At 39.6% G+C, this 26,121-nt stretch overlaps 1 protein-coding gene across 4 annotated transcripts in view; it reads left to right on the top strand.

The window, feature by feature from the left end:
* The window catches only part of UPF2 (UPF2 regulator of nonsense mediated mRNA decay), a 108,793-nt gene that overhangs the window by 40,658 nt on the left and 42,014 nt on the right, over window positions 1-26,121 (top strand). For all 4 annotated transcript variants that reach the window (XM_075208642.1, XM_075208638.1, XM_075208641.1 and 1 more), the window contains exons 10-12: window positions 16,821-16,929; window positions 19,411-19,524; window positions 21,868-21,984. In XM_075208642.1, coding sequence (XP_075064743.1) covers window positions 16,821-16,929; window positions 19,411-19,524; window positions 21,868-21,984 — 340 coding nt within the window. The remainder of the gene's footprint in view (window positions 1-16,820; window positions 16,930-19,410; window positions 19,525-21,867; window positions 21,985-26,121) is intronic.

The following is a 26,121-nucleotide window of genomic DNA, read 5'->3' as shown; positions in this document are numbered from 1 at the left end:
TATACAGGATTGTGTAGCTTCTCTTCTAGCTCAGAGGGTCATCGCCAAGGTTCCAGATTGCCAGATAGGAACAGGGTTTTATTCCAACCTATTCCTAGTCCCGAAGCCGGACGGCTCCTTTCGCCCTATCTTAAATCTAAAGGGCCTCAATGTTCACTTAAGGGTGGACAAGTTTCGGATGGAATCTCTAAGGTCAGTGATAAACGGCCTAGAGAAAGATCAGTTCATAGCGTCCATAGATATAAAGGACGCGTATCTCCATATTCCCATTTGGATCCACCATCAGTCCCTTCTCAGATTTTCGGTGGGATCAGTTCACTATCAGTTTCGGGCCCTCCTCTTTGGCCTATCAACAGCGCCAAGGGTCTTCACAAAGATTATGTCAGTGATGGCAGCATGTCTTCACCTGCAGGGTGTTCAGGTCGTTCCTTATTTGGACGACCTGCTAATCAAGGCTTCCTCAGAGAGTTGCCTAAGCTATCACCTATCCCTCACCCAAGCGGTTCTCGAGAGCCACGGATGGCTGATAAATTTAAGGAAATCCCAGTTGGTTCCGTGTCAGCGCATGGTGTTCCTGGGACTCATCATGGACACCAGCAAACAAAGGATATTTCTCCCAGTAGAGAAGATCACCTCTATTCAGAAGGTAACCTCCCAGGTTCTGTCTTCTCCCAGACCCTCAATGCTCTTGTGCATGAGGCTACTGGGAAAGATGGTGGCCTCCTTCGAGACCATTCCCTTCGGTCGAGCTCATTCTCGATGTTTCCAGTGGGACCTATTGTCGAAGTGGTCAGGTTCACACCTACGCCTAGATCTTCAAAAGATTTCTCTATCCAAGAGGGCGAGAACATCTCTTCAGTGGTGGATGCGCCAGGATCACTTGAATGTGGGCAGATCCTTCGCACCTTGGTCGTGGATCATAGCCACGACGGACGCCAGCCTCAAAGGTTGGGGGGCGGTGGTCCTGCACCTCCGGCTCCAGGGATGTTGGTCGGTTCAGGAGTCGGCTCTCCCAATAAATGTATTGGAATTGAAGGCCATTCATCTAGCCCTTCAGGGAGCACAATCCCTTCTTCAGGGCCACCCAGTCCGTATCCAGTCCGACAATGCCACGGCCGTGGCATATGTCAACAGACAAGGAGGAACCAGGAGCGCAGCGGCGATGGATATCGCAGCCCAAATATTGGTTTGGGCAGAGCTATATGTTCCGGCAATATCGGCAGTTTTCATTCCAGGAATAGAAAACTGGGAGGCGGACTATCTAAGTCGAAACCAGATGATGCCGGGGGAGTGGTCACTTCACCCGGAAGTCTTCCAATCTCTGGTTCACAGGTGGGGTCTTCCAGACATAGACCTCATGGCTTCCAGACACAACAAAAAGGTCCACAGGTTCTGCGCAAGGGTAAGAGATCCCCTAGCGGCAGCAGTGGACGTCCTGACGATGTCATGGGAATTCAGGATGGGATATCTGTTTCCTCCAATCCCCATGCTTCCTCTTATCCTCAGACGAGTTCGACAGGGTTCCCTACCAGTAATTCTGGTAGCCCCCTTCTGGCCACGGCGTGTGTGGTTCGCAGAAATAATATCTATGGCGGAAGGTCCGGTATTCCACCTTCCGTATCGTCACAACCTTCTTCTTCAAGGTCCATTCCATCACCAGAATTTACATCAGCTCAATTTAACGGCATGGCTGTTGAAGCCAGCCTTTGGAGGGCTAGAGGGTTTTCTTCCAGTGTAATTCAAACGTTGATGCGAGCTAGGAAACCAGTGTCATCTCGCATCTATCACCGGATTTGGAAGGCATATATTAGATGGTGTGAAAGTAGGACATACCACTCGTCCTCCTTTCGCCTCCCTCGCTTGTTAGCTTTCCTTCAGCATGGCTTAGAAGCAGGCCTTATATTAGGCTCCTTAAAGGTTCAGGTTTCAGCCCTTTCGATATTTTTCCATACGAAGTTGGCTGACTTACCAGACATTAGGACTTTTTTCCAAGGAGTTCTCCATATACAGCCTCCTTATGTCCCTCCTACAGCTCCATGGGATCTCAATCTGGTTCTGGACATGCTCAAGGGACCCCCCTTCGAGCCTTTGAACAAGGCGGATTTGAAGTGTTTGACCTGGAAGGTCCTTTTTCTTCTGGCTATTGCCTCTGCTCGCAGAGTTTCTGAATTAGGAGCCCTGTCCTGTCGGGAACCTTATTTGGTGTTCCACGAGGACAGAGCGGTGTTAAGAACCCTTCCTTCCTTTGTGCCAAAGGTAGTTTCGGCTTTTCATCTAAACCAGGAAATAATTGTGCCGGTTTTCTCATCCACTTCTCATACGGATCAGCAATCGATGAAAAAGTTGGATGTGGTTAGAGCTCTCCGCATTTATGTTAAAAGAACTTCCCAGATTAGACGGACTGACTCACTGTTTGTTCTTTATGACGCTAATAAGAGAGGCTGGCCAGCCTCAAAACAATCCATCGCCAGATGGATTACGTCTACCATCAGGCAAGCTTATATTAATGCTAGCCGTGCTGTGCCGGAGAGACTTACGGCCCATTCCACCAGATCGGTGGGGGCCTCGTGGGCAGCAAGGAATGGAGCTTCTGCGGACCAGCTTTGCAGGGCAGCCACCTGGTCCTCTGTCCACACCTTTACCAAATTTTACCAGTTTAATATATTTGCCTCTGCGGATGCAAATTTCGCTCGTAGTGCTTTACGAGCAGGATTTTCAGAGTAGTCCCACCCTTAGGGGGCTGCTTTAGAACGTCCCCATGGTAAGCAGTGTCCCCCAGACCGGATGAAAGAGAAAAGAGGATTCATGTACTTACGTTAAATCCGTTTCTCTGATTCCGTCTGGGGGACACTGCGATCCCTCCCTTCTGTTTTTCTTCTGTGTGTTCTTGTGTGACTGCCCTTTTTTATCTTGGGCTTGTTAAAACTAACTGGACAGGAAGAGGCAGGGGGTTTGTAGAGGGGAGGGGTTTGCCAGCAGTACTAAATTAACTAGTTAGGTGCCAACTCCCAAGCTCCCCTCCACAACCCCATGGTAAGCAGTGTCCCCCAGACGGAATCAGAGAAACGGATTTAACGTAAGTACATAAATCCTCTTTTCTATATCCTACATTTCTGGATAATCGGTTACTTTTTAGAATGTTCCTGCTTGAATGCTGTTCAGGATTGTTGGTGTTGTACCCACACATGTTGATATTTGCAGCAGTTTAGTGTAAAATACACTAATAGATTTTTTGGGAGATATTTATAGAAATCTGCAGGCTGTCTTCAGGTTTTCCTCATGAAAGTAACAATAATACCTGAAAACTGTACAGTGCTTAGCAACTTGACTGGTTGCTGTTTAGTCTGGGTATGTAGGCTGGTCCAATGTCGATAAAGAAACATAAACAAACTGGTTCTGCCTCACATAACTTTTATTGTGTAGGAAGGTCACCCAAGGCAATACCAGTGGAGCGGTTTAGTTTAATCTTTTACAAATTGAGAGGCAACTTCTCTCCTGAAATATTGTAAATATTCTGAATAACAACTGTGAATGGTTGAAGATGCCTTTCTTTCATGTTGTCTACCATGACCACGAGCAAATAATTTACTGTAAGATTAGAATAGTAGAAGACTAGTTAATTATAAATTGTTTATTATGTCAATTGTTAAACATATTCACAAACAGATCCCATTCATAGTTTTAGTTATATTTTTGTTTTTAAGTTATGTATTAAAATGTCTTGGATTAGTGTTATTTGAAGAAAAAGATGAATATAGTATAAAATAAAATTATTAAACTACATGCCCTTTAGATTGACTGACTGGATATTATTTTTGTTCAGTAGTATCTAACTGAAAATTAGGATTCAAAATAAATTCTATTTGAGATCAGATCAGATTTGTCTTGTTCATTATAGAGTTCGTTTAAGGTTAGTTATTCATATTCCTTATTTGGATGTGTGTATTTGTGGCATATGAATAAGTGATTTATGTAGTTCTTTGGTTTGTAATGCATATTTCACATAATTTGTGATATATTCAGCCTTCAATATATATCATGCAGAAAATCTGGTCCATGAGTTAGAATCTAATCTACTCAAATTATATATAAATTCAAAATTCAACATGATATGTATATATATTTAATGACTCCGCATCATAATGCAGTGTCTGCCAAGGGCAAACCAGACAACGCACAGGATTTGCCCAGACAGACATGCACTCCATTTAAATGAAAACTGTATTGTGTTAAGGTTTATGAGGTTGTGCCTTAACTTTATATCAGTCTCAGAATGTTGTAACAAATCCTTTAAAATAATTAGTTATGTTATCTGTTACACTATATAATTATATTGTAGTTTAGCACTATGAGATCACATGTCTTTGTTAAAGGATATGCTTATCAGAGATTAGATGTATTAAGCTGCAGGTAAATTATGATGGGCAGCTAAGTATTCTTTAATTCCTCCTTTTAAATATTATCCAATTCCCCTACATCGTGTTTAGTTCATTAATGAATGTCATAGTTTGCTTGCGTTGTGTGTATATAGTGCATAAAGAGAGCCTGTATGAACATTCACATCGGAAATCAAAAATCACATCCGCATGTATTGTATTCACACATACATTTTTGTCGTTTTCCTACTATGCTAATTTGTTTATCAAACGGCAACTGGAGTATCGTAAGCTGACTATTTGAGCAGGGATAAGTCCTGTCATAGTGAAGACTGTCATAATGAAGACTGTCATTTAAACAGTCATGGAGCCTGTCATAATAAATACGGTATTGAATTGTTTTTGCAGTATAACCGGTATGCGGTGTCTTCGATTAAGAAAGTATGTTAGTCCAGAATCCAGTATATTTATTGCAGGCAGATTTTAGTGAACAACTGAATATTTGTTTGTAAGGGAAGGATTGCATAGGTTTAGGAAACGCAGATTATTAAAATGCCTAAATCTAACAATAACTTAACAATATATGACCACAAGCATGATACACTCCATAACAGGGGTCTCCAAACTAAGTTCACAGAAAAAGAAAGGAATTGTGTCTACATGTGAGACTGCTTGTCCATCGCCTATCTGGCTCATAAACCATTATTGAGCCTGGGTGTCTGCCTCTCTATGGACCCTTCTTATAAGTGGTATTATCCAGTGCCCACAGATGATTAATATTAAAACACCTCCTCTATGAAAAAGATATACTAAGTCTGGGAAGGAGATATAGGCACTAATTACGGTTTTTATTTATATTGCCATTTGAGACTGTACGAGACTGTGCTGCACTTCAAACTTCTGCTACTCCTTTCATTAGCCTTATCTCTCTTACTATTTGGCAGCTATTTTGATGCACCAAAACTTCTACGGAGTACGCCTATTTATATAAATATAATAAAAGAACAAGCTGATGAGCCTAAAAGAGGATGCATGGGAAGAGGCAGATCATAGCCTACACTAATAAGCTCTGTCCCAGATTTTCTGAATTATATGGTTTTAGAAAATGTGTAAGAAGCATTTAGAGCATTAGAACCACACAAGCAAGAGGCTAATAGTCAAAGTGGATTTTTGTAACGTTAAATAGAATAATAGTAGTGGAAAGGGACTTTTATGGGACTAATTTTTTAAGCTAGAAAGATTAGGGTGTTCCTCTCGAAGATATAGAAAGAGTTGGACAAACATTGGACAACATTTGACTTGCTTTTACTCCCAGCAATAAGCAACATCTGCCACAGCCTATTTCTGCACTACTTGTCTATTTATATGGAATACTGCTAAGAGGTAATTCTTAAAATACCCTTGCTTTTTGCTTTTACCCCTTTTTTCACAATGTTTCACAAATTGCTTTTCTTAGTCTCATTTCATGGCATGATCTTTAGGACTGTGTCATCTTTCACCCCTCCACCAACACACAAATTTGTTCATATTGCACCTGCATTACTCCACTCACCTCTATTTAACACCCATGAACTGTTGTCCTATTTATTATCTCTAACAAGTACAGCCTCCACCTGTCGCCAGAAAATAAAAGGCCACACATCTTACAATCCCCTTGCCTATCTTTCGCTCACTCTGCTTCTATTAGCTGGTGATATATCACCTAATCCAGGTCCCCCACACTCCTCACACACACATACATCAGAACACTACCGTTCTATAGCAAACCTCAAACACATCACCTGTCTACCCTCTCTTCCCAAGTCCTTTAAATGTGCCCTTTGGAATGCACGATCTGTTTGTAACAAACTTACCTCCGTTCATGATCTCTTCCTCTCAAAAAACCTCAACCTTCTGGCAATAACAGAAACATGGCTCATGCAATCAGACACTGCCTCACCTGCAGCACTTTCACATGGTGGCCTCCATCTCACCCACACCTCCAGACCTGAAGGCAGACAAGGAGGTGGGGTTGGACTACTTCTCTCCCCACAGTGCACATACACAGTTCTACCAAATGTCCCATCACTCACGTTTACATCTTTTGAAGTACATGCTATTCGCATTTTTAATCCATTCTCCCTACGTGTTGCGGTGATCTATCGTCCCCCTGGAGCACACCAACAATTTATTGAGGATTTCTCTGCATGGCTCCCTCACTTCTTATCTTCAGACATCCCCACCATCATCATGGGTGACTTCAACATCCCCATTGATAACCCACCTTCCAAAGCTGCTTCCAAACTACTCTCTCTAACATCCTCACTTGACCTCTCCCAGTGGATTGAATCATCTACTCATAAGGATGGCCACTGCCTTGATCTTGTTTTCTCTAGACTATGCTCCGTTTCTAATTTTATTAATACACCCTTCCCCCTCTCGGATCATCACCTTATCAGCTACACTCTCACCCCCACTGCTCTAACCTCTCTACTGTCTAACTCAACCAAGCCTCCTCATACTCGTAGAAATCTTAATTCTATTAATCTTCAACAATTTTCCACCTCTCTCCAACACCTTCTCTCCCCTATCTCTACATTCTCATCCCCTGAGATGGCAGTACCTCATTTTCACCTAACCTTAGCAACGGCCCTTGATCAAGTGGCTCCAGCGACACTTCATACTACACGTCGACTTCGATGTCAACCGTGGCACACCAAAGCAACACGAAATCTTCAAAAACTGTCCCGTAAAGCAGAACGTCACTGGCGTAAATCTCGAAGCTCTAATGACTTCTTCACATATACTTCTGTCTACCACTCCTATCGAAATGTTCTGGACACTGCAAAACAAACATACTTTCAATCTCTTATCCATGCTCAGGCTTCTAACCCCAAACGCCTTTTCAATACATTTAATCATCTTCTCAATCCTCCCACCCCGAACCCTCCATCTACTATCAGTGCTCAGGATCTTGCTACCTACTTCAAGGACAAGATTGATAAGATCAGACTAGAAATGGTATCCTCTTCCTCAACAAGCCATCAGCTCATTTCCTTCCCACTACCCTCTGACACCCTTTCTTCATTTGACCCCACAAATGAAGAGGAAATTTCTACGCTCTTCTTATCTTCCTACTCTACCTCCTGTCCTCTTGATCCTATTCCCTCGCAAATTGGTAGATCCCTGTCTTCTGTGCTCATTTCACCTCTAACTCAAATCTGTAATCTCTCACTCTCTACTGGCATCTTTCCTTCACTATACAAGCATGCAGTGATTACTCCTATTCTAAAAAAACAAAACTCCGACCCAAACTCTCTCTCAAATTACCGTCCCATCTCTCAGCTCCCTTGCCCCTCCAAGCTTCTAGAGAGACTTGCCTACACTCGCCTCACACGCTTTCTTTCCGCAAACAACCTGTTGGATCCTCTTCAGTCAGGCTTTCGTTCTCAACACTCCACAGAGACTGCGCTGACCAAGGTTGTTAATGATCTGATCACTGCTAAGACTGAACGCCATTACTCTCTCCTAATTCTCCTTGATCTCTCGGCTGCATTTGACACCGTTGACCACTCTCTTCTCATACAAACGCTGCAATCCCTAGGTCTTCAAGACACAGTTCTATCCTGGTTCTCATCTTACCTCTCTAATCGCTCTTTCACTGTTAATTTCTCTGGAGCCACATCTGCTCTGCTTCCCCTATCAGTTGGAGTACCACAAGGCTCGGTGCTAGGTCCTCTGCTGTTCTCTATCTATACCGCTTCTCTTGGAAATCTAATAAGTTCCTTTGGCTTTCAGTATCATCTCTATGCGGATGATACCCAAATCTATCTATCCTCTCCTGATATCTCGACATCTGTGTTGTCCCGTGTAACTGACTGTCTTTCTGCCATTTCATCTTGGATGTCCTCTCGTCAACTCAAACTTAATCTTTCTAAAACAGAGTTAATAATATTCCCACCCGCCAACAAGAGCATACCTGACATTTCTATCTCTGTTGATAACATGACCATAAATCCCACCCCACAAGCTCGCTGCCTAGGTGTAATCCTTGATTCACGCCTATCCTTTGTTCCCCACATTGACTCTATATCTAAATCATGTTACATACATCTAAAGAACATTTCCAGAATACGCACATATCTCACACAAGACACTGCTAAAACCTTAATTCATGCACTAATCATCTCCCGCATTGACTATTGCAATTCCCTCCTTACTGGTCTTCCCAAAAACAGACTCAAACCCCTAAAATCTATTTTGCATGCTTCGGCAAGACTGATTTTCCTTGCAAATAGCTATTCCTCTGTTGAATCACTCTGTATGTCTCTACACTGGCTGCCTGTCTTCTACCGAATCCAATATAAAATACTTTTACTAACCTACAAGGCCATCAACAAAGCTGCACCAACATACATCTCCTCTCTTGTCTCAAAATATCTCCCAACTCGGCAACTCCGTTCTGCAAAAGATCTGCGTCTCTCATCCACCCTCATTACATCCTCCCATTCCCGGTTACAGGACTTTTTTCGGGCTGCACCCACTCTATGGAACTCTCTCCCTCGCACAATAAGACTCTCCTCTGTTCTACAAACTTTCAAGCGTTCTCTGAAAACCTACCTATTCAGACAAGCTTATAATATTCCTCAACCACCATCTTAACCTCACTACCTTTAGCCTGTTACACAATTTCACACAAGACAACTACCCCCGGACCAACATTGTTGTGTGACAGGATCATTTAGCTTATGAGTCACCCTACCTTTGCAGTCTGGCTGGGCCAAGATGCAAAATGTATACTTAACCTCATGTGTCAATCTCCCATTGTCCCATAGATTGTAAGCTTGCGAGCAGGGCCTTCTCACCTCTTTGTCTGTTTTACCCAGTTTGTTTATTAGTTTATTACGTTTGTCCCCAATTGTAAAGCGCTACGGAATATGTTGGCGCTATATAAATAAATGATGATGATGATTGTCTGGTAGATAAAATTGGAGAGCAGTGATCCCTTTTCAGGGTTTGGACCAAACCCAGCTAATCTAGACAAGTTACCCATTCTTTTTATTTAAGAGTGTGAACTACCAGAAACTGGCAGGAGGAAAGTCATGGCTTCGGTATGATTGGGTTTCGATAACCACATATGGAAGGATGGAGAGCGCATTATGAGAAAGGAAATTTTGCCAGGGCACGTGGCAACTAAACTGGTTAATACTCACATCATATGTTCTAGAATTAAGAGACTAAGAATTAAGGCAGGCGCTGCTGTTCATTCTGGAAAAGATATAAAGGCCAGCAAGTAATGTATAGTTTGAGATCACCACAGTGGTGACATACCTGAGCAAGGTCTGCCTTCCTGATATGCTTAACAGAAAAAAAAATTATGGGAAGAGAAAAATGTTAAACCAAGAGGGATTTCTAGAATTGACAATGCACCTGGGATCTTCAGGGATGGAACTTTTTTGGGGGCCTCTGCTTAATGCAAAAGAAAAGACTTTCTTTCACCTAGGGGCTGTTCATTGGTGGGAGGTGCTATGACTTGGTCATTAGCCATTTCCTCTTGCCAATGTGGTTGCCCCATTGCCAATGCTTCTGATTGTAATCCAGAAGATCGAACACAAGGAATTATCAGTAATACTCCTCAAGATAAAAGTGGATGCTCAGCCGATTAATACCCTTCTGTACAGCCATTTATTTGAATGGAAGGATAATTTTTTATTGGCGAGTTTAGGGCTAGAAATGTGGGGGGGGGGGGTTTTTGGTGTTTTTTTTTTGGGGGGGGGGGGGGTTTAACTTATCCATATCCTCAGATTCTGGGTTTACTATGACCGAAAAATGTTTGTTAGCGCTTAAAGTTGTTGCTGAATACCCAAACCTCTCAATCCTTTGAGGAGTTAGATTCAATCCTTTTGAAATTCCTGTGCTTTTTGGCATTCTTTCTGATTTCTGTCAGAAGGATTATTATTATTATTATTATTATTATTATTATTATTATTATTATTATTATTATTATTATTAATTTTTTATTAATAAGGCGCCACAAGGTGTCCGTAGCGCTGTACAGGGACAAACAAATTACAATACAATGGGCGACAGCACAGTACATTAAACAGTAAGCACAGTAAATCAATAAGCTCAATGCACAGCTAGAGAGGGCGGGGAAGGGGGAGGTAGGATCCGCAAACGATGGGGCCCAAGAAGGAGGGCGCGGAAGACAGGGAGACCTCCAGGGGGGGAGGAGGGAGCGAGAGTGGATGTGGGGTGGAGGACCCTCGAGGAGGAGGGCTAAGTAGCTGGAGAGCAGAGTTAGAAGTGGTGGAAACAGGAGGAGAGATGGCACTGCTCAGAGGAGCGTACAATCTAAGGGGAGGGGTGGACAGACAGAGACGCAGGGGAGAGAGGGAGAGTAGGGGGACGGAGGCAGAAGATAAGGTAGGAAGTTAAGTGGGAGACAGGCTTTAAGAAAAAGGTGGGTTTTTAGCGCCCGTTTGAAACTGGGCAGATTAGGGGAAGTTCTGATGGAGGGAGGGAGCTTGTTCCAGTGGAGGGGGGCAGCGCGGGCGAAGTCTTGGATACGTGCATGGGAGGAGGTTATAAGGGGGGAAGAGAGGAAACGGTCAGAGGCAGAACGGAGATTGTAGAATTGCAGGCCCAAAGTGTAAGGGAAATTTTATATGCTTTTCCTTGAATGTACGGTGGTGGTGTCCTTGTTGCTGCAGTTTTCCCAAAAAGTAACTTCTCTGTTTTACCATTCTCAGGAAGTTGTCCTTCCAGGAGAGGGTGCATTCATTGAACTTGCCGAAATTATTTTATTTATTTGCTATTGTAGGTTCTAGGAAGGAATTCAGGGATGGCTGAAACAAGCAATACACAAAGTTTGTCATATTCGGTATTTCACCTCCAGTGAGTCCATATGTTTGCTCAGTAGGGTTTACTTCCATGTCAAGAGCAGAAAGAGCAGTAGCTTGAGTGGACCAAATATCCAGAGCAGCAACCTGGACAGCACCTAATGCTTTCAGCGAACTAGTTTACAAAGGTCCATCAATCGCAGTCTCTTCTGGAAGTAGAAGGGAAGGGGGCTTTAATCGAAACCATTGGGGGAAGGGGTTGATCTGCTTGTTCATAGGTGGCTGAAGCTTTCTTCATTGTGCTGCTTTAGAAGACTGAAGAAAAAAGGAATTTACAGGTAGAAACTAACAAAGTAGCATGTACGGCCAATAAACCAAAAGAATGTAAAGTCCTCTGAGTTTTATGGGATTTCCATTTGACAGCTTGTTTGCAAACACTGTATACTAAATTTGCAGTTCGGACTCTAGGTGGGGGAATTGTTCTATGTAAGTGACTCCTAAGGTTTTATTGTGACTGACTAGAATTTAAAAAAAAAAAAATTCCTTAACTTTTTCATCTATTTTCTTTTGGTGTTTTTTTTTTTTTGCCTAATCTTAGTGAAAACATATCGTTGGTGTAGTTTTCTAAATACCATTTTTTGTTGTTATGACCGTTCTAAAAACTTCTAAGTAACTTTGAGTGTTACAATTGGCAATGCTGCCATGCACAATGGTGACCTTTTTTCAGTTTTATACAATTTTTGCTTATTGTTACGTAATTTTACAACTGCCGACTTAACACTTAACAAAAACTAGACGTTCCCTCCAAATATTTATGTTCTGCTTTTTTTTTTCTATATGCCATTCTGTTCACATTTAATTATTTGTAGTGATTCGTGAGAGACTTAAGTATTTACATAAGAATTTTAAGTACATATTTAGTGGATTAGTGCTGTATTCTTTGACCTATTTAATTGTGGAGAATTGAAGCCTCCTTCTATATAGCTGTTTTACCATGGTACTTATTTTCCATTTGTATAGCCCTGTTGGTACTCTCTCTGTTTTGCGCCATTATCAAGGTTGGTTTTTTTTTGTTTTTTTGTTGTTGTTGTTGTTGTGTATATTTATTTGTGACTGATGCAATACATCTCTTACTTAAAGAAGCTGGTGTTATTGCTGTATAGTACAGAGTGGGAGATTTAATGAGCACTCAATGCAAGTTTTATGTGTAGAATTATATATTTTATGATTCATGTTTGCACTCTTATTTTGGGCCTGGGTGCAGGAACTCCAAACAAGAGGGATGTAGTATTTGATCATCAGGAGGCACTCGCATAACTTAAGAAGTAAAGCTTTTAGTCCATTGAAACGTAGATATTATTTTCAATTGAATAAAACCTTTATAGACTGCACATGCCGCTATGGGCTGATCTGATTTTGTTTTGCATACAATGGTTGGTTAGTTAAAGCTGTGTTCATTTTTTAATTGTTTGTTTCCTTGTTGGCTTTATATTTTGTTGATTTTTGTTTTTTGTCTCTAGATTGATATAATTGTCTGGTTCAGTTGCTGCAGTTGCAATGTTGAAATAAATAAAAAATGTTGTTTTTAGTCAGAGATATAGACTGTGTGCACCAGGCTGTGGTAGTGGGCAATTATGTGTCCCTTAATTATTAAGTGATCTTCAGTGTTTATGACTTCTGCCCTCAGCACTATGAGCTTATTGTTTACAATACATGATATAATCTGTGATATATAGCTAGTAAGTTATATTTATAGTGTGTTTTCCCAAAGCAGTTCTCTCTTTTGCCTATCCTGGAGGGTAAACATTTGTGGAGATTGTTGAGGTAGAATTTTTTTTTTTTTTTTTTTAAATTGTCAGCTAGCTGTCGCAGTATTTAGTTTTCGCTATACTTTGGGGGGTCCCTGTGGCAATTAAGAGGCTGCTTTTAAACATATAGCAGACTCAGATACAGAAGTTTCACAGAAAATAAGTATTTTTCTTTTGTGGTCAGTTTCCTCCATGAATGGCATAAACTGTTATTAATGTGCATAATAATAATTTTACTCCTTAAGAATTTAGTCAACTTTCACAGACCAGCTTGTGAAGAATTGTAAAGGTCATTATACTCAGCAATTACTGAACGTGTTTAACTTTTTTAGATACATTGAGCACTTTTTTTTATATATGGCAAGTATTGATGCACAGTGACAAAATAAAGAGAAGCTTCTAATTAGATTTTGTTCACTACTGTTTGACAAGTTTGCAACTCGTTTAAGAAATCTTTTATTTCTACAAGATATATAAAATTACATTAGATCTGGAAGTGAAGAAATGGTTATCTTGATGAAACAGCAATGCTCATATTAGAGTCTTCAGGTTTTTATTCATTCACGTTATGTTAGCGACTTAAAGTCCACCCCACTTCCTAACATGTTTACCACTGGCAACAAGTAATTGATCTTATTTGTAAAAGGATTTTCTGACATTATATGGAAAGGTAAAGCAATACATTGGTGCTAAAACAATGCATTTACCCTATACTGCAACATCATTAACATATTTTTTTAAAGTTTTAACAGTATATTGTATTAAGTCATTTATTTGCATGAGCTCGTTGGTTAGTGCATACATTGGTTTTATGGTTTTGGTAAATTTCTCACTGCCTGAGCAATTTTTTCTAAACAAAACAAATAAACCAGTGAGCCATGTAACTTAGCTATAGAAATATTTTTATTGTGTTTATTGTCGGTGCCCCTGTTATTTGGTTATGACTTTTTATTTTGCAATGGTTCTATGTAATGTGAATGTCCGTATTGCTTCTTTGGACAAAGAGAATTGTTTATGCTTTTCAGTATTTATTTTATTAAATAGGGTTTGTCTATAATGTATATAATAGTAATAAAATATGATGAATATATAAGAAAAAAAAGAATGAGGCATAAAGTAAGCTGTACATTGAAAAACCGACAGCAATATAACTTATTTATTACCAAATAAATATAATGTAATGCAACTCCTCAAAATTAATACTAACCCACCCCTCACATTCAAATAAATTACAGTTAGTGTTTTGTTACTCACCCAGTGCTTGATATTACTTCAGCAGCCCCAAAACCTGCAGAATATCACAAGTAACTTACATTTACTAGATTCATAGAAACACTAGAGCAAAAGCAGAAGGACGAACCATACACTAGAACCAAAAGAAAGAACAGTCATACGGGTCATTTTGTTGAAGTCAAAGTTCATTAAAATAATAGTGTATATACAAAATTATGTCTTGGACTGCAGACTGTGTTTATAGGTTTTACGCAGGAGAAGGCGGTGTCTAGAAGCAGATTTCTGGGAAACTGGAACCCTCAGGGCTGCCCCTGCATCAAGATTATTGTAACTTATAAATATCTAAACATCAGTCCGATACAAGAAGCTTTCATGTTTTCTGGTGAGACCAGCATCTTTGACAGTAATAATAATAATGAGTTTTGTAAAGGAAAGTAGCGAGATGGGGAGAGGAGAGTTAGTTAAGTTGGTAAGCAGTGACCTTTAAACATATGGGGACAAACAGGTGTGGGGGTTTTAGTATCAAAATAGCTGCCTAGCTAAGGCACTTGATGGAGAAGCACTGTAGTTGGTTATTATGGATAAAAAAACACCTGGTTAAGAACTCTTTCCTAATGCTTTGGCCAAAGTGAATGTTCATAAATGGCAACTGGATGAAAACACTATTTAACAATTTCCAAGCAATATACGAGGTACAGTAGATAGACCTAGTAAGCCGAATATCCAACCAGTTTCTAAGGTATGTTGTGCTTCCTAAGGGTAAAGATAAGGTGCTCATTGTTCTGAATTTATCTATTGATATGTATATTTAATAATATTTATCTATTATATATTGCATAATTGAAACCTGAATAAAAACAAAGTACAAACTGAATTTCTCTATCTATTAACTAGTGTAAATATATTGTGATTTATAAAAAGCCCAAAAGGGGTAACTGTCTTTAAAATAATTCAGTTACCTTTTGTAAGAAATTAATTGGTTACCTTTTTAGATCTCTCCCTTCCCCCTTCCTCTCCATATCAGAAAGGGGATGCCTAAGTTTTTTTTAGTGATCCAAACCTGAACAACAAAGTTTAGTATTTTGTTTCTCATTAAAAAACCTGCTTTGCATGTGGTGCACATGTTTAATAGAAACCTAAATGGTTTTTGCAAGTCCTCTTGGTTCAGTATTAAATATTTGTAATCCAATTAATAGAATGTGCCAGATGCCATCCCAGTTCTCTGGATTTAGAACATGCAGGTCACATAAAATTATTGGAGAAGTTGTTTGCGTGTTTATAAGAGAAATTAATCGTTTTTTTTTTTTTAAAAGCGGTACAAGGAAAATGTTAGCCATATAGGAAGCAATAGGTTTTAAAATATTGTGCCCACAAGGTTTTTAGTTCATTAGTTCATCTTCAGATTTAGCAATTCTTTGGAATAAAGGATGAGTGACTTCAGTAGGACAGGGCATGTAGACATCTGTGTTTGTTTACACTAGAAAGTGCAGAGTAATTGTTTTTAAGGAAGATGGAATATTGTGGTTATATTTTAAGCACATGAAATACCCAGACCATATTTCTACTTGGACGAAGTGCCTGTTAATTCGGTGTCTAGTATGCCCCTGCTGATCCAAATGGTATTCATATGCACTGATAAGTTATAAAAATGTATGAGAACATATTTTAGAAACTGTAGTACATCCCGTAAATGAAGCCTGATGGCAGCACACTGAAGAGGACTGGAACAGGAGATTTACAGAATAATAGAATAGTATACTAAACATATGGTAACCTTTCATGTTGTCCTAGAATGTTATAAAGATTGTAGAGGGGACACAGTTATTACTAAAGGTCCTGTCTTCTATTGTTTGTATTTATTTATTTATACATTTTTTTAAAAAAAGACTTTGTTGGATTTTGACAAGTGTTAATTTAGGGATATGAAAAGTATGATTTCTAGGATTTGGGCTGGGCTGGGCATACTCTTTGTTGGTGTTAAACTTTCCTGTGCAATATAAATATTTTTTTCTAGCAGGGGTAGTTTGTCAGGAGATGGTTTAGTAATGGTTTTTTCAGTCTTGAGGTTCAAATGTTAACAGAAGAGTTTTTAGCTACAAGCATTCAAGTTCAGAAGGTTGGTCTTCAAAGGAGAGTTCCAATCAAAATATAGTTTTTGCTCTAAGAAACCATCTCCCCCTGGTAGCAGTGTTATAGGTGGTGTGGGTAAGATTCAAATCTGTGTCTGCAGGGATTGTGTTCTGAAAGTATAACCTGTTTGCATCACTGTTGCTCTTTGCAGATTCTTTTTTGACAGTTGTTTGAATTGTGACTTTAGCCCTTGTGAAGTAAAAAAAAATAAAAAAATTGGTGGGACCTGCCTCAGTTTCACTGATCCCATCATTGCCTGACTTCTTCCTTTTTCAGCTTTCCTAAACAAAATCTGCTCTCTTTTGGGGTATACACAGATATGAGCTGTTTTTTTCAAAAATGACAGATTGCCTGACAAAATCATTCATATTTGTATGAGCAACCATAGTTGTTAATGTTTTAGTTTTGGCTTTTTTTCCTGCTTTTTTATATATTTCTTTCATCTTTTTTAGGTTGGATCTATTGCCATTTTATGCTCGATTAGTGGCTACCTTACACCCATGCATGTCAGATGTTGCAGAAGACCTTTGTTCCATGTTGAAAGGAGATTTCAAATTTCATGTAAGTTGATGGCTACTGCAATTTAGCGACAATGGTTTGATCGTATATGTACAAGTTATCTTGAGTCTATTCTTGTCACAATACATTTAATTGAATCAGAGCATTATGTTGCTAACAGCCCATGTTTTTTACAGTGACTCAGTACAACATTTCTTTAAAATAAATAAGCTTTTAAACTCTTTTGAAAGGCTGGTAATTCAATAGTTGTTTGTCTTTAAGGGGTATTATGTTCAAATATCACCTTCATGTTTTATATATTAATAGATTTATTTGTATTACATTTTTGCTATCCTTATTTAAGCAGTTGTTTTAATTTCTGTTTCTTGACTGAAAAAAGAATCACTTTGTGCTGAAAGGGAATATAAAAGCAAATCAAGAAATGTACTATTAAAGATGAATCTTCATCAGAAGGTGGCATGGGGTTTTAATTAATAACATTTTGGTTTTTTTAATGAGTTCTACAATAAACTTAATTTCCCTTCCCTCTTGTCCCCTACCTGTTCCGCCAAGAGAGTGGCTACATTATAGAGTGCCCTATAGGATAACTTGTTTTTGGGTAGTGCAGTCTCCCCTCCTCCGCTAGTAAGTAATGCTTGAAAGGTTGACGTGCAGGAGAAAATCAGCAAAGGTCGCTTGACTTCCATACTAAATCAAATGGGCAAGACTTGGTATCTCAAGTATCGGCCCCCCACCTCCATTAAAGCACCCCCCCACCCCCACTTCTTACTGGGTTGACAGAGGGTAGATACTAGTTGGCATGTAGGGTGCTCTTTATTCTGGCATCCGCCAAAATGGCTGAGTGAAAACACCATTTATTCTAGAAAATTTCATTAAAATAAGCACAAACAATTTTTTTTCCCCGTGCCTTCTCTGTAGGCATAGGGCTTATACAAGCCCAGGATATATCTGAATTCACTGTTTTGTATCTTGTAAACTATCCCAAACCTTTTGCAATTGGAGTTTGTTCCCAAAATCGGGACCCTGGGACCACTACATGCAATTTCAAGTCTGTCTATTCAGATATTACAGGTTCCTAATATAGGAATTGGTGTACCTTAGTCATAAACTGAAGAAACCCTTTTTATAAAGTTAGTTTTTTTCCTGTTTAAGTCCCAGACCTGATCTTTGAGAACACTTATTTTACTTCATACATATTCAAGGACTCTTCTGAATTCACACAGTCACCATCGCTTCTGTAGATTGAGATGAGGGGGACTTCCAATGCACGTGAATGAGTGCCTAAGCTGCATTATGTAGATGTTTGAGAAGGGATTTCTTGTAATTAGAAAGGGATGTATTAGGGAGAGATAGGAGCCAAATTGGGGATCTATTGGAACCTTTGTCCTGTGATTGCTTTTTTAGACTAAAAGATATGATGTGCGTTTTGAACAATCCCACCACATATGGAGAAAGTCTTCTTGTTTTTCCAGCAACAAGAGGGTACAACACGTGAGAATTTGTTCTGTAAGCTAGGTTTCCTGTATCAGATTTTGATACTGTATCTCCATATCTGATATACCAAGCGAACATGCATGAGTCACTTGAAACACTTTTGAATTAATTTCAATTAAAGAACGAGGCCGTTCTCTATTCCAAGTGTCGTCAAATTGGGTTGTGCAGTGTAATACCTCAAGTCAAAAGGTCTAACTGGCATGAATACTTCAGACAGTCGCCGAATACACATTCCCAAAGAAAAAGTACAAACCTCAAAACAAGCCATTTCCTCACATCACAATACACAAAAGGCTTCGTAAACAAAGACCCATTGTATCAGATATATACATCAGAAAAGGCATTTGCTTTAAAAAATTTAAACAAAAAAACAATTTTTCTATCCTGGTCTTAGAAATTATATATACACAATATTAAAAATAAGTGCAATGGCAATTTATATAAATAATTATCCTGCGCTATTTCCTTTAAATCTATACCATAAGTTATTTATGTGATCCAGTCACAACCTCATTGAGCATGTGTCAGGCAAGCTTGTTCTAAGGTTTTTGTGGATTGGTGAGGGCGAAGAGCATAAAGGGTGTTATTTGGAACTGAAACCTTTCTCCAACATAACTCTGAGACTTTTGTTCATTCTTATAGTTTTTACTATAACTTCTTTTTGTTGTGAGTTATACGTTATTCTTTTTTTCTTTTGTGATCAAGGTAGCAATTACATTCAGGGCTCTGCTTTGATATATGTTAAAAGGTTTCTCCACAAAATAGTAAGGTGGAGCTAGGGTCAGCTTGAACTAAAATTTCTCCAAGCTGTGTTGAGATTCCTGACAACAAATCTTTGTTTCAAAATTAAACTTACTGGCTTCCATGCAGCATGATGTATAGAGAACAAAAGGCACCAGTATTTAACTAAATACTGGTGAGTACTATTATAGTACTATGCACTGTCTATGGCCTGTACATAGGATTTACACAAAAGCTAAAAATTATCTGAAAAATATTAATCCTATAAAATATATTACACAATTTTAGGTGAGAAAAAAGGATCAGATCAACATTGAAACAAAGAACAAGACTGTGAGATTCATCGGAGAGCTTGCGAAGTTTAAAATGTTTAGCCGAACAGACACTCTGCACTGCTTAAAGGTTTGAATTCTACTGTATTTATTTGTGTGTATGTATATATGTGTGTGTGTGTATACACACATTCGCCAGTCAGCCACAACATTAAAAGCACCTGCCTAATATTGTGTACGTCCCCCTCGTGCCGCCAAAACAGATCAAACCCAACAATGCATAGTCTCCAACGGACCTCTGAAGGTGTCCTGTGGAACCTGACACCAAGATGTTGGCAGCAGATCCTTTTAAGTCCTGTAAGTTGCGAGGTGCAACTTCTATGGCTCGCTCAGACTTGTTTTTCAGCACACATCTCACGGATGCTCGATGGGATTGACATTTGTGTTAATTTGGAGACCAAGTCAACACCTTGAACTCTTTGTTCAGGAATGGTTAGAGGAACATGACAATCTTTGCAGTGTGACAGGGCCATTATCCTGCTGAAAGAGGTCACTGCCTTTATGAAATACCATTGCCATGAAGGGGTGTACCTTACCTGCAACAATGTTTAGGTACATCCACATGAATGCTGGGACCCAAGGTTTTCCAGAAGAACATTGCCCAGAGCATCACACCGGTTCCGCCAGCTTGCCTTTTCCCATTTGTGCGTTCTGGTGCCATCTCTTCCCCAGGTAAAAAATGCACACGCACCCGCCTGTTACATGATATAAAGGAAAATGCAATTCATCAGACCAGGTCCCATTCTTCCATTGCTCCACGGTCCAGTTCTGGTGCTCACATGCCCATTGCAGGCACTTTCAGCGTGGATGGGGATCAGCACTGACAGGTCTGTGGTTAAGCAGCCCCATATTCCGCAAGCCTGCGATGCACTGTGTGTTCTGACACCTTTCTAACATAGTCAGCATTAACTTTATCAGCAATTTTTGCTACAGTATCTCTTCTGTGGGTTTGGACCACTCGGGCTAGCCTTTCCTCTCCACGCACAACAGTGAGCCTTGGGCCGCCCATGACCCTGTTGCCGGTTCACCAGTTGTCCGTCCTTGGACCATTTTTGGTAGGCACTAACCACTCCATATTGGGAACACCCCACAAAACCTGCCGTTTAATAGATGCTCTTACCCAGCCATCTAGCCTTCACCATTTATCCCCTCTCAAAGTCGCTCCAGATCCTTACACTTGCCCATTTTTTTTCTGCTTCCAACGCATCAACGACTGGCTGTTCATTTGCTGCCTAAAATATACCAGTTGTCATTGTAAGAAGATATGCAGTGTTATTCACTTTGGTTGTCAGTGGTTTTTAATTTTGGGGCTGATCTTTATGTATGTTTGTATAGGTGTGTGCATATATAATTAATATTATAGTTATTACAAGTCTTCAGTTACCTTATTTTTTTCACATATTCAGTTTGAAAACGTCACATTCCCTACTTCTGTTTCAGCAATGTCTGTCTTACGTACCTCACTATTGACTGAATAGCAAATCAGAGTGCAGTAGTATTTATCAATTTGTTGTATTAATCGCAATGTTTTTGGATTGTATTCTCTCAATCCTTTCATTTATAAATTGGTAAGAAGTAATAAAGGAACTTGAAATGTAAAATTATATGACCTCTTAAGATAAAAGTGCAACAAATATTGTTTCAAGACAATGGTGTTAAAGTGCCCTTTACTGAACCTTTTTTCCCTGTCACACGAGAAATTGCTCAGTTTTCAGTTACATGTCGTTATTGTAATTTCAGAACTGTGTTCTTCTGGAAAGGTGCAGCATTTTAAAATCACTTATTTTACACCAGCTTTAGTCTGTGTGTTCATCATGCTGCTTTGTTTTTGTTTTGTTTTTTTACCCAGAAAAAAACAGCTTTTATTTGGTTTCAACTGCTTCTTCAGTGAAACATTAGTAAATTTAGAATATTTCATATTTTCTGTTCCCTCTAGTTCAATGTGAAAGTGATTTGCAGCAATTGAATACTGCATCTTCCCAGCTACAAAAATGTAGCGTTCGTCACTCTCTCCTGTCTCAAGAGACCTAGGGGTATATTTACTAAACTGCGGGTTTAAAAAAAAGTGGAGATGTTGCCTATAGCAACCAGTCAGAATCTAACTTTCATATATTTAGTGCATTCTACAAAATGACAGGTAGAATCTGGTTGCTATAGGCAACATCTCCACTTTTTCAAACCCACAGTTTAGTAAATATACCCCCCCAGAGTTGATAAACCCATAATTTCCTATAGTTGTAATCCTGTATTTCATGGCTATAGATTACTTTTCTATGCTGGCGTTTGAAAGTAAACATCTTGTGATCATGTGAGATGGAAAATATGTAAAAATGTTAACATTAAGGCTCTGTGGAATCTTGTACTGAACTCATAATATATTACTATCTCATATGTCTACTATCTATCCACACAGATGCTGCTGTCAGACTTTTCACATCATCACATTGAAATGGCTTGTACTCTGCTTGAAACATGTGGAAGATTTCTTTTCAGGTCTCCAGACTCCCACTTGCGAACTAGCGTACTTTTGGTAAGAGTACTCTTCCTATGTATCATGTGTTTATTTAGTCTGTGTTCAGTGGTGGAAGGGGAATTTTGTCCGCTGCTGTATGACATTATTTTTTTTTATTGTTATTGTATCGTTGGCTGCACAAGTGGCAGTCGATGGATCACTGTGACTCTCTGGGTGACTTAGTGCATCACACAAAGCGTGGATGGCTGTGTGATGCTGGAGTGGGGATTGGAAATGCTGTGCCATGGGTGCCGCCTGCCCTGCACCTAATGCTGGAAATCTCTGTGGAAGCCATCACTGCCATCACAGGCTGTGACTGGTGGACCCATGCAGCTGTTATTACCGCACATCGGATGAGCGTGTGTTAAACCCTTGCTGGGAAAGGTTAGGTTAGCAAGCAACAGTGGTGTCTCGTTTTTGAATCATAGGGAGGGCTTATGTTTAAGAGACCCAAAATGTGTCTTGATAGATTATTATTAATTTTATCCTTTATTAGAAGCCAAAAGATTTTCGCAGCGCCGTATCCAATACAAACAGTAGACTTTACAGGGTGAAACAGTACAAAACTATAAAGAAATAGTACCTAAACAAATAGTACCAAGACTTCGGAAGCTCCAAGCATGGCTATTATAGTGAAATTGGAGCAGAAAAATAGGTATAGAGACTGGAGGGAAGAGGGCATTGCTCATAAGAGCTTACATCCTTAGGGAGGGTAAACAGACATCAGGCACAGAAGGAAGTCCGTTACGGAGATAAGGTGGATGACTGGTAGGCTTTAATGAACACGTGAGTTTTAAGTGCCTGTTTGAAGGAGCACATAGAAGCTTTTTCAGTCTCCTTGCAGATCCACCTGGTATACCCATTCCATTTGGTATCCATGCTTCTGAGGGTCTTGGTGAAGTGAAAAAGTCGCCGGGTCATTCTGGTGGATCCAGATTGACCGTGCAGAGCCTGGTACGCTGACTGTCTCAGCATGACTGTGGGTTTGCTGTATTGATTATTGACCAGATCTAATAAGTCAAGGGCTGTTTCTACAACAAGGTTTTGTACAACTAACTTTAACTGTGTGGCTGCTAAAGCCATGATCCTTAAAGTTAAGGGCATTTCTGATCATGTGGTGCAAACCATGCTCATGTCAAGGAACCCTGTTTCAGACAGAAAAAAGCAGAGTGTGGAGAACCTATGATTCCTGGTGCAAGAGGAAAGGATTTCCTACCTCTTTTCATTTGCCAAGGTTACTTAATGTTCCTACAAGAGGAGTTGGACACCGGATTGTGGCTTGTCTGTTATGATTCAAGTGTCTGCTCTCTCCATCTTCTCTCATAGGCCACTGTTTCTTTATGTTGAGATGTTTTTGCAGGGTGTACTTCGTGTACATCCGCCATATGTCCATCCGTGGCCTGGTAAGATCTTAATTTGATCTTGAATGGTCTATAGCATTCTCCATTTCAACCATTGGTCTCTGTAGATTTGAAATTTCTGACTGCTAGAAGAGTTTCAGAGCTGACAGTCTTGTCCTGCAAGTCTCCTCCTAGTTTTCCATAAGGATAGGACAATACTTCGTGCCAACCCTTCCTTCCAACCTAAGATGATTCCACTTTAATCAACACATAGTCATTCCACCTCTGGTCAAGAATAGGTATCCAGTGGAAGTGAGCTCTCTGGATGTGGTCAGCGTTTTGCGGACGTATATTCGTAGGACTGATGATGTGAACAGGACTGAGGTTCTTTTGGTCCTCTCTGATTTTGAGGGGCTGACCAGTTTCTGTCATAACCTTTGCTAGATGAATTATTGCTGTAATCTGTCAGGTTTATAATAGAGCAGGTCAGCCGGTTCCACAGAATCTTAGGATGGCTCATTTCTCCTCTGTTCGCACATTTACCAGACTTTATAAGTTCAATGTTTTTGCTTCTATGGGTGCCAGTTTTGGAAGAGAAGTGCTTTGTACCGTTTCTTCCGAGTGTTCCCACTGGTAAAGGCAGGTTTGGTATGTCCACAAGGTATCCAGTGTCCCCAAATGGATACCTGAGAAAATAGAATTTTTATAATTGCATTAAATCATTTTCTTTTAGCCAATTGGGACACCAAATGCCCACCCATTATTCTCTTGGTTCTCATTTTGTATTACATGTTTATGTTTTTCTTTTTGTTTAGGAGGATATTGTTCTTTATCCTGCATCCTTTCTGTGGGACACTGCTGTTTTGGGGTTGTGGTGAGGGTGCAGGAGCTGGATATCTAAGAATCTCCCAAAGATAGCCATGTCCCCTAGATCGGCTGCAGGAGAATAGAGAATTTTTGCACTTATCTTTAAATCCATTTCTCCAAATCCATCTGGGGGACACTGCGGTCCCACCTAATTTGCTCAGTGTTCAGTTCTGTGTGTTTGTTCTCTTGTGTTACTCTATCATTTTGGGGTTTTGCAAGTTGTAAAGGAACACCGGGATTGGGAGATGGGAGGAGCTTCTGTTCAGTAAAATTAATCCTCAGGTGCTCAGCTGCTGCACATCACCACAACCAGAAGATAGCAGTGTCCTCCAAATGCATTTAATGATAATGCAAAAAAACCTCTTTCTTCCTTTGGTTTCGCTTTCTCTCTCCCTTTATGTGGGGCTGAGATAAACATAATCAAGGTCCTTGCAAGAGCGGGTCTTTGAATGAGATGATTTATGGATATTTTTTGAAAATTTAAAGTGCCTACATGCCTCTATCACCCAACACCCCCACCCCTATATATACGAAGAGAAACATTTTTCACCAAAGTGTTACTACTTTTTTTTGCAAAAATGTGTAATACGGCCATTATAAGGTATCTATTAAGCAGTGACTTAAGACAGTAGTCTTTGGATGGCAAGGAAATAGTTGGATTTTAGATCAAGATATGCAATATGTTGTATAAATTCCTCTACTGCTGCTGAATCTGCAGCCAATTAAATCATAAGAATGGTCACATCACAAAGAGATGAGCAAGTTGATTTTCTATGAGGCAGTGATTTGAGGTTTTAGATAAAGTTCATACCTGTGTTTGTTAACCTTGTTGTTCTGTAGCTTATTTCTAATTGTTAGAATATTTTTAAAAAAAGACAATTCTAGATTCCATTTTATACAATTCCAGTTCAACCTGTGGCTTTATGTGCACATTTCTAACTTTTGCCCTCCTACCCCATTCATGGAGGTTAGGTATTCACTGATCTGTTTATATCTTCATCCCTCAGATTCTTTACACAATGACCCTGAACTTGCATAACTACAGTCTTTATCTTTCTTGTAAACATCTGCCAGTATTTACATAGCCAGAATATCTATAAGCTTCATTAAAAAATGTCTTTCTTCAAGACTATGCTGTTTATCCAGCTAGTACTGTCATTCTATAAGAAAGTGGAAGTGAGGTAAAAGGTTTTGTGGATAGAGTTGTACAACACTAGAAAGGATGTACGCTGGCCTGTTTGCTCACCTCCTTTGGTGTTAAGATTGCGTTTATTTTTTTTGATAACTGATCCAGTTTTTGCAATCTTTCTAACAAATTGGAAAGTGTACGTTTTTATTTATTTTTTTCATCAGATTTTTTTTTAGTGAATATATTTGTAAAGAGAACTGAAACAAACAAAGCCTGTGAGTAACGTTTTGTGCAGTAAACAATTCAAAACTATAAAAATCACGTGAGGTACCAGTATTTACAGTACTATCTGAGAACATAGCACTTGAACTCTGACAGTATGTTGAAGAGTTGACATTGGATAGTATACTCAATTGGATATAGATTGTGCAGGGCTGGACATCCACAGGGGAATCAATCTCTCTCCTCGAGAGTATATTGCAAACCTAGACTATACTAATGGGATCAGATTTTGTGTTATATTTGGGTGGCCTTTCTACCGATCTACATTTAGTTAATTTTTTTTTATTTATTTTTTTAACCCCTTTTATGACATACCACTATGGCACTTGGATATATATATGACATAAGCGTAAATATGCCCATATTTTTAGTTAAGAAGTGAGGTTGTGCGAGGCCAGGAATAAAAGGACAATATTTAGGGACTGACATCATTTTTGGGGCAATGAGGCATTGCAATCTTTTTAGAAGAGTACATAACACTCACTTAGTATAGACAAGCAAATTTTGTGAATAAGTTTAATCATCAAATGCTGGAAT

Source organism: Mixophyes fleayi, chromosome 4 (genome assembly GCF_038048845.1).
Source record: "Mixophyes fleayi isolate aMixFle1 chromosome 4, aMixFle1.hap1, whole genome shotgun sequence".
Classification (NCBI taxonomy): domain Eukaryota; kingdom Metazoa; phylum Chordata; class Amphibia; order Anura; family Limnodynastidae; genus Mixophyes; species Mixophyes fleayi.
Note: the sequence above shows the minus strand (reverse complement) of the source record. Positions and strands in the feature narration are given on the sequence as shown.